The sequence below is a fragment of the Peromyscus eremicus genome, chromosome 4 (assembly GCF_949786415.1).
Source record: "Peromyscus eremicus chromosome 4, PerEre_H2_v1, whole genome shotgun sequence".
In the NCBI taxonomy this organism is placed as follows: Eukaryota; Metazoa; Chordata; class Mammalia; order Rodentia; family Cricetidae; genus Peromyscus; species Peromyscus eremicus.
The window spans coordinates 33,004,242-33,014,356 of record NC_081419.1 but is presented as its reverse complement, the minus strand read 5'-3'; the positions used below and the strand labels follow the sequence as shown (position 1 = coordinate 33,014,356).

At 38.5% G+C, this 10,115-nt stretch overlaps 1 protein-coding gene across 1 annotated transcript; it reads left to right on the top strand.

Moving 5' to 3' along the window:
• The first annotated feature begins 939 nt into the window (after positions 1-939).
• On the top strand, positions 940-4,605 carry LOC131907725 (polyadenylate-binding protein 1). Its single transcript, XM_059258835.1, is given in 3 exon segments — positions 940-995; positions 4,091-4,140; positions 4,143-4,605. Coding segments are annotated over 3 exon segments (567 nt in total). The 3' UTR covers positions 4,604-4,605.
• Positions 4,606-10,115: the final 5,510 nt, after the last annotated feature.

The following is a 10,115-nucleotide window of genomic DNA, read 5'->3' as shown; positions in this document are numbered from 1 at the left end:
TTTGGATTTCTAGATCCTGAGATGTGTCAGAGATACAGGGATTATTGTCATTTTGTGCTAATGTCATTAAAACAAATGTTTCATCGCTTCAGAATTAGCCCGTGAGTGAGTGCTTCTTCTAATATCTGTCAATAAACAAAGAAGTAATGATTCTTAACACATTCTGAAAACACTGCCGCACCCCACCCGATGACTAGATAATGAGCCACTGCATTAGGTTCACGTTTGTATTCCTGAAAGCTCAGAGTCTGGGTTTGCATAAATATTTAGAGGTGGATCCCTGACCAGTAAGGGGACGAAAGAATGAAGAGATAAATGGTGGCTGGAAAATTAAACACTCACTGAATAACTTAAGGGATGAATGAGTGCATTATTAAGAACTACCAAGTTCATGAATTAATAGGTGAATTAATAATTAGAAGCATGAAAACTCCACAGCCACATATAAAGTTGCCACTCTCTCATGCCTGATGCCAGTTGCCTTCAATTCTGTCTGCACACTGAAATCAACTGTAAAGCTTTGGGAAAAAAATACTGCCAGGAAATCGGACTTCACTGATCCAGAGTAATAGTGAAGTAGAGTTATAAAATACTCTCTCCCTCTCCCTCTCTCTTTCTCTCTCTCTCTCTTTCTTTCGCTCTCTCTTTCATTCTCTTCTTTCTTCCTTCCTCCCTTCCCTCCTTCCTTCCTTCTTTCTTTTTTGTTGTTGCTTTTGTTTTTGAAGACAAAGTTTCTCTGTGTATCCTTGGGAGGAGAGGGAGCTGCAGTCGGGATGTAAAATAAATGAATAATTTAATTAATAAAAAATACATTGGATCAAAAAAATACCACAACCAAAAGCAACTTAAGGGAGATAGAGGCTTTTTGTTTTTGTTTGTTTATTTTTTTAGTTTATGATTCCACAGGGTTAAGAACTATCTTAGCTAGGAAGATAAGACATGGTAGCAGAAGCAGGAAGTCACTTGACCACATTTTCATCCATTCAAGAAGTGAAGTAAGGCTAAGCACCTCAAAGCTCTCCTAGTAATGTGTACTTCCTCCAGCCAGACTCCATCTCCAAAAGGTTCCATAACCTCCCTAAATAGGGCCACCAACTAGGGACCAAGTGTTCAAATACATGAGCCTGTAGGGGACATTTCTCATTCGAAACACCACACTGATCATTACAATTATATATATATATATATATATATATATATATATATATATATATATATATATATATATAGAGAGAGAGAGAGAGAGAGAGAGAGAGAGAGAGAGGTTTTCCTAACACTCAACTGCAAGGGGAAGTCATCAGCTGGTATGTACATGCAGAAGGCAGGACTGTGCCCCAATAGATTCTCTGACCAGAGATACTAAGTAGTGTTTTTAATAAAAGATGCTTGATCAATAATTAATTCTCATATAATATTGAAGATTATTTCAAAATGCCAACATTCATTTTAAAAATAGGACAATTCTATGGAAACAGCATCAACATTAGCAAAGGGGGCATAATACATTCTCTGCAAAGAAGTGCAGTTTGAGTAATACTTCTGCTACTGAAAATCAGCAGGTGGGAGGCAGAGAGCTCTCCAACAGTCCTCATTTCTACCTACCAATCAGGAACTGTCAAGACACAAAGGAAAGGTTACCAGCCTCTGCAGATTGGGAGCAAATATCAGCACCACCCCCCACCCCATACCACTGCATTTTTGGAAAACAGAGAAGATTGAGAAAACCCAATTTCCAGTATTCATGTGTTACTAAAGAGTACCACACGAATGCCCAATCTGTCCATTATCTTCTAACTTGCTTCATAGAACTAATGTCCCTTACCAAGAGTTTTGCATCTGTCATTCTGTTTTTATTGAAACCTTAAAGGCAAGAGAGAAACTATTTTTTTGGGGGGGCGAGTTTCATTTATTTTTATTTCCCTTCCTCCAGGAAGAATTTCATTGTTACTATTTATGAAGATGTACACTAATTTTCAAAACAAATTCCATTTGATTTTGACAGAACTACACATCTATGTAGCCCACATATCTATTAATATGAAATTTATCATTCCACAAATGTGCCTGAGCTTCTGTCAAGCTGACACCTACCACCTCCCCCACCCCACCCTACTCTGTAGGCTATATTCGTGTCATTGGTTTGTTCCTTTTCATTGCTGAGTCATATTCGTTCATATTTGTCCTTCTGCTGGTAAGCATTTGTGTTGTTTTCAGTTTGGAGATTTTTTTTGGAGTACTGGTATTTTGAGGATATATAGTTTATTTCTGTTAGGTAATTAAGAATGAGAAGGGGCCGGGCGGTGGTGGCGCAAGCCTTTAGTCCCAGCACTCGGGAGGCAGAGCCAGGCGGATCTCTGTGAGTTCGAGGCCAGCCTGGGCTACCAAGTGAGTTCCAGGAAAGGCGCAAAGCTACACAGAGAAACCCTGTCTCGAAAAACCAAAAAAAAAAAAAAAAAAAGAATGAGAAGGGGAGAGAAATTGAGGGTAGGAAATAACTTTGTTAGAAATTCCCAGTAAATAATCCAAAGTCTTACCATGTTGCATTCCCACTAGCAATGAGAGTTCTAGTTGCTCTGGATCCTTTTCAACACTTGATAGTGTCAGTCTTTGAATCTTTTACCATTATTTACTGTGTCTCACTTGTAGATTTCTCATAACTAATATTGATGACATTGCTCATCTTTTACAAATAGACATTCTCATGTGTGGTGGTATTTTACTTGTACTGAAATGTGATTTTAATTGTATGTTAATAAATAAAGTTGCCTGGGGGTCAGAGTTATAGAGCCATAGCAAGTGCGTGGCGGTGGTGGCGCACGCCTTTAAGGACCTGGAGGGCGGTACATATAGGCAATGACAAGGCAGTCACGTGTTTAGTTTACAACCAATGAGAAGGCAGAACATCTAGACTATTTAAAGACATACACACAGGAAGTAGGCCTCTTTTTCGGAGAGCTCTCTTGGCTGAAGCAGGATAGCTGAAGCAGGAAGGGTAAGGCTCTTAGTTCTGACCTCTTGGCTTTCTTCTCTGAATCGGCTCTGTGTTTCTTATTTAATAAGACGGTTGGTTACATCTACACTCATGTTTGACCTTTTAAATATAGAAATGTTCTACTTCTGAGATGTAGGAATATTTTATACACTCTAAACACAGGCAATCTGAAATGATTAATGTAAATAAAAAGCTGCAAATGCTGCCATGTGTACCTTGCCTGTTCATGTATTGATAAGCTTAAATTTTTCAAGTATAATTTTGACTCCAAATTTAAATTTATTAGAATTGTTGGATATCGATAGAAGGCATATTCTGCTGTGTTAGGTGTTTTTGTTCTGTGAATGGCAACGCGTGAAGTGGCATTGTGTGCGTTCATACAGTAATGTAGGAAGTCCAAGTCTTCACTGAACTTCCTGCATTACTATAGTACCAAAAGAAATCTTTATCTTGACAGAATTGCTTTCACCTTTAGTTCTGTAAGTTGTGTCTTTATATATTTTGAGTGTTTCTATGTGGTTCACAGTCATTTAGGATTGTGCCATGAATATCTGTAGCTTCTCAAAATTCCTCTGTTGAACTTAACCGTGAAGATGTTATGTTAGAAGATGAGACCTCTGGGAATTTTTATATGTATAATATCAGATCCCTTATTAATTTATAGATTTTCTTTTTCATTTCCAATTTTTTCATTGCTTAAGGAATTTTTATTAAAGCAAGAATTTTATAATCTAAATTACGTTTCCTTGCTCAGTCATCAGTTCTGCTCCTTAAAACAGAACTGACATCTCAAGCTATTCCACAGTAAAGAATTACAAAATTAAAGAAAGGAATGCTTTAAATTTTTGTACTTTGCTGAAAATTCTTTCCCCGGGGTCTATAAAACATTAATTTGTTTTTATATTTTACTATTTTTTTGTATTTTTTGTTGTTTTTGGTCAAGTAATCTAGGACTAGCATTGTTTGTTAGACCTGGCATTTGCTCAGTGCATAAGATTCAAAGTTTCCTTTCCTTTTTTAATTTATTTTATATTTTGCAATTTTTTTCATAATATTTAAATTTTTTGATATTTAGATTTTTTTTTTCCTTCAGTGAAGCACAAGTTTCTCCTCACAGGTTCCACGAGTCATGTCAACACAGCGTGTTGCTAAACTTCAGCACAGACCATGGGTCCACATCCTGCGGCTGCTGCTGCTGCAGCCACTCCTGCTGTCCGCACCGTTCCCCAGTACAAATACACTGTGAGCGTCCGCAATCCCCAGCAACATCTTAATGCACAGCCACAAGTTACCATGCAACAGCCTGCTGTTCATGTGAAAGGTCAAGAACCTTTAACTGCTTCCATGTTGGCATCTGTTCCCCATCAAGAGCAAAAGCAAATGTTGGGCGAACGTCTGTTTCCTCTTATTCAAGCCATGCACCCTACTCCTGCAGGTAAAATCACAGGCATGCTGTTGGAGATTGATAATTCAGAGTTACTTCACATGCTTGAGTCTCCAGAGTCTCTCTGCTCAAAGGTTGATGAAGCTGTAGCTCTACTACAAGCCCACCAAGCAAAAGAGGCTGCCCAGAAGGCAGTGAACAGTGCCACTGGTGTTCCAACTGTTTAAATTGATCATTTTCAATCTTGACTCCTTTTATTTCCCTTCACATGTAATTTCCTCATTAGAACTTGCAGTCCAATACTGACACGTGGCCTGTTGTATTGGATGATTTCTGTACATTAACCACCATTGTCTTACTGGATAATCTGTATATGGTCATGACATATAATAATTTACATATGGTTGGATGTTAGTGCCTTACTAAAGATTTTTGAATCTATATTCACAAAGGACGACTTTAGTCTGTAGTGGGTTTTTTCTTCTCCTGTGATATCATTTGCTTTAGCTTCTGAATAGTGGACTCAGGATTCTGGAAGACTTTTAAGTCTTTGTTAGAAGGTTTTTGATTCAGCGTCTTTGAAGTGGGTCTTTTCATATTTCGTGTTGAGTAAACTTTGGAAGTTTGCAGGATTCTAGGAATTTGTCTGTTCCATCTAGGCTGCCTTTTTACTGACATCCAGTGCCCAGAGTAGTCTCTACTTTCTATTTCTATAAGGCTGACATCAGTATTCCCTTTGTCGCTTCTTGATTCTAGTAATTTGAGTCATCTCTCCTTTTTTCTTTGAAAAGAGAGAAAAGTCTTGTCAACTTTGTTATCTTATGAAAGTACCCATTTGTTTTTGTTGTTTTCTATTGTTTTTGTCTTCTCCATTTTATTGAACTCTGTGCCAATCATCCCATCATATTATATCATTTAATCACTTATTCTGTTCATTTGCTTGTAGATTATCTTCCTTTTCTAGTATCTTTTATCTAAGATTTAGTTATTTATGCATGTGAGTGCTCTATCTGCATGTATGCCTGCGTGACAGAAGAGGTCATCAGATTCCATTATAGACGGTTGGGAGCCACCATATGATTGCTGGGAATTGAACTCAGGACCTCTGGAAGAGCAACCACTAGTCTTAACCACTAAGCCATCTCTCCAGCCCCTTTTTTTCCAGTATCTTGAGAAGGAAGTTATGATGGTTTATGATTCTCAATTTGACAGGATCTAGGATCTCTTAGGAAATAAAGGAAATGTCTATGAGGGAGTTCCTAAAAAGGGTTATTGGAGGTGGGAAGACTCACCTTTAACATGGGTGGCACTGTCCTGTAGGCTGGAGTGTCAAGCTGAATAAAAAAGAGAAAGTGAACTGAGCACCAACATTCACATTTCTCTATTTTCTGCCTGCAGATGAAATGTGTTCAGCTACAACACACACTTGTTCCACATTGTTCCTGCTGTGATCAAATGTGCCTTCCAACCATGACCCAAAATGAACCTTTATCTTAAATTACCATCACCAAATATTTTCTCACAGCCATGGAAAAAGGAAGTCAATTTATTGACTTGATATCTCTTCTTAATTTAATGTAGATATTTGTTTCTAAACATCCCCCCAGCTATGGTTTTTTGTGATATTCCTTCAGTTTGTATTTCTGTTCTTCTGGTTTTGTTTATCTCAAAGTGCAATAACTTTCTTTTGTGGTTTCCTTTTTGGTCCAATTGCTTATTTAAAGTCTGGTGTTTTACTATCTCATATTTTTTAATTTTTCAGTTTCTTTCTGCTATTGACTACTGACTTCATTCCATTATTCTGTATGGCAGATGTTGTATTACTGCAATATTTTCTGAACTAAGACTTGGTTTGTAAACTAACTTAATTTTCCCTGGAGTAAATTCCATTGATATTTAAGAAAAATAAATAGTCTTTTACTATTAGATGTGCTGCTTTGCAGATTTTGGTCAAATTGCCTCATAGTGTTGTTCAGATTGTGTACCTTACTGCTCTGGTACCCAGTTGTTATATGAGCTGGTGTGCTTGGTGGTAACTTATACAACTTATGCTTTGTTCATTTTTTATTTTTCCTTGGGTCCCAGTAGATCTATCTAAATTCACTTAGTCTCTATACATCATCAAATATGCTATGAAAACCTTCTAGTGAACATTTTAGATTTTTTTCAGTCAATTTTTAAACTATAATTTTTTATCTAGTTCTTTCTTATTATGTCCATATTTTTATTGATAGTCTCTAGTTAAGTTATTTTCCTGGTATATGTTTTAAGCCATTAGTACCACTACAGTGAACTAATGAAAGTTCATGAAATGTAAAAAACAGACATTTATTTCTCACACTTTAGAAAATCCAAGATTCAATCTTGAGCCTAACGAGTATCATCTTGAGCTTCACTAGTATCATCTTGAGCCTGACTAGTATTACCTTGATCCTGACTAGTATCATCTTGAGCCCAACTAATTTCACCTTGATCCTGACTAGTATGATCTTGATCCTGACTAGTATCTGGTGAGGGATGCTATCTGTTCATAAGACAATACCTTTTGCTACACCATTTAGGAAGGAGGAGTTCAATGTCCTCACAGATGGAGGAGGAACACAATATTCCCTTCAAACTTGAGCCCTTTTATAAGTTTACTAATAGCACTCATGGGGACAGAATCTACTATCATAATGGGAAATAACTTTCAACATGAATTATGGGTGGAAAACTCACTCAACAGTTGTGTTAGTATCTTAGAATATATTTATTGTCTCTTGCTCCTTAATCGTAGAATTCTACAATTTAAAAATTCAAAACATAAGTATTTATGAATCCAAAGAGAATTTTGAAAATTCATTTTACATATGAACCACAGATCCCCCTCTAATCCATCCTTCTGCTCCCCCCTCACCTTCCTTACCCACTCATGCCTCATGCCCTCCTCCAAAAGGGTAAGTTCTCCCATGGGGGGACAGCTAAGCCTGGTACATTCAGTTGAGGCAGGACCAAGCCCTTCCCCACTTTATCAGGGGTAAGCCAAGTATCTGACCATAGGTAATGGGATCCAGAAAGCCAGCTCATGCACCAGAGATAGATCCTGATCACACTGTCAGGGACCCCTCAAACAGACTCAGCTACACAACTGTCTCTTCTGTACAGAGGGTCTAGTCTGGTCCCAGGCAGATTCCACAGCTGTTGGTCTAAAGTTTGTGAGTTCCTTTGAGCTTGGCTCAGTTGTCTCTGTAGATTTCCCCATCATGGTCTTGACCCCCTACCCCCACCCTTGCTCATGTAATCCCTCTTCCCTTTCTTAGACTGGACTCTCAGAGCTTGGCCTAGTGCATGGTTGTGGATCTCTGCATCCACTTCCATCAGTTACTGGATGAAGGATCTATGATGACAGTTAGGGTATTACTTTTATTATTAGTAGTACTTTTTTTGTGTGTATGAGTATTTTGCCTGTAGGCATGTCTATCTACCATGTGAGTGTATAGTACATAAGGAGGCCAGAAGAGGGCACTGTGTCCCCTGTAACAGGTGTTACAATTGTGAACCACCATATGAGCTCTGAGAATCAAACTTGGTTCCTCAAGAAGAGTAGCCATTTCTCTTAACCACTGAGCCATCTCTCCAGCCCCAGTAATATAACATCTTATAGATCTTTGTGTTTGATTATTTGATTTTAAAAAAAATCGTACATTTGCATGTCTCAATCCTTCCTCCAAAACTTGGATGAAATCCCAAAATACAATATCAATTGTTTTGCTGCTTTCCGTTTAAATTAAATTGTTCATGTCTGTTAGCAAATATAATACCATGTATGAAATTCTAAAGTTATAGATACTGATTACATTCCTCCTCTATAAATTTACTCCTATATTAGATCATTAAAATTCTTATTCTGCAATAAATTTTATTTTCCTAAGGTTGAGGTTTTGCTTCTTAGGACAAAGGCATATGATGGAAGAAGTTTAGTGAACATACTTGAAGGCAAAAAAGCTGAAGCTTCAAGAGTTGGCACAGATTTTCTGCAGCATTAGTCTTTCATACAAGGTAATACGTTGGTCAGGGTCCAGGTATGGGGCATTAGATGGATCAGTGATACCACAGAGATGGGGCATTCTTTTTTGTTTGTTTGTTTGTTTTCTTTTGTTTTTAATTTTTATTTTGCAATACAATTCAGTTCTACATATCAGCCACAGATTCCATTGTTCTCCCCCCTCCCGCCCCCCTCACCTTCCCCCCCAGCCCGCCCCCCATTCCAATCTCCTCCAGGGCAAAGCCTTCCCCACAGACTGAGATCAACCTGGTGGGCTCAGTCCAGGTAGGTCCAGTCCCCTCCTCCCAGGCCGAGCCAAGGGACCCTGCATAGGCCCCAGGTTTCAAACAGCCGACTCATGCAATGAGCACAGGACCCGGTGCCACTGCTTGGATGCCTCCCAAACAGGACCCCAAGAAAGACACAGGGATCGCCCAATGACAGAGAAATGGAATGAGATCTACATGAACAGCCTGGACATGAGTGGGGGTAGTGAAGGGCGAGAATAGGAAGAAACAAAGTGCTAGAGAGGCCCACAGAAATCCACAAAGATACCCCCACAACAGACTGCTGGCAATGGTTGAGAGACAGTCCGAACTGACCTACTCTGGTGATGGGATGGCCAAACACCCTAATTGTCGTGCTAGAAACCTCATCCAACTACTGAGGGATCTGGATACAGAGATCCATGACTAGGCCCCGGGTGGATCTCTGGGAGTCCAATTAGCAGAATGAGGAGGCTTTATATAAGCGAGAATTGTTGAGACCAAGGTTGGATAAAGCACAGAGACAAATAGCCAAACGAACAGAAACACATGAAATATGAACCAATGGCTGAGGGGTCCCCAACTGGATCAGGCCCTCTGAGTGGGTGAGACAGTTGATTGGCCTGATCTGTTTGGGAGATGGGGCATTCTTTGTATCACTAATTTATAATGTAAAATTCTTATTAGTTTTAATGCCTGGGCTACTGTGTTTCTCCTTGGAAAGTCCTTTCTTGTGCCCAAAAGTTCAAGTGTATTCCATGCTTTCTCTTCCACTAGCTTCAGGAAATCAAGGTCTTAAGTTGAAGTCCTTGATCTATTTGTATGAGATGACAATCAAGTTTTATTCTCATAAATGCAGCTATTCATTTTGACCAGAACCATTTACAGAAGATACTGTCTTTTCTCCAATGTGTATTGTTGGCACCTTTATGAAAAGTCAGGTGGCTACAGGAATATGACCACAATTCTAGTACATTGATCAAGGTATCTGTTTTTATGTCAGTATCATGTTGTTTTAAAATACTATATCTCTATAGTATAACTTGAAATATGGGATAGTGGTGACTCCAGCAATTTTTTATTGTTCAGAATTTTTTTTAGCTATCTGCGTGTGTGTGTGTGTGTGTGTGTGTGTGTGTGTGTGTGTGTGTGTGTGTGTTCCATATGAAATTTAAGATCTTTTTTTTCAATTTCTGTGAAGATTGCATTGAAACTTTGATGGTGATTGCATTGGATTGTAGATTATTTTTGATGAGGATGAGCACTTTCATAATATTAATCCTTTCAGTCCATAAGTACTGCCCACTTCATCCTACCTGAGGAACTATGGGAAAATGATAGCTTTTAGCAGAGAGAGACTCTGGTTAAAGGTGTGATTCCCTTGTAGGTTTACTATGCTGCAGTGGATGGCTACATAGCCAAGACTATTTAGGCAACACAAATTTGATT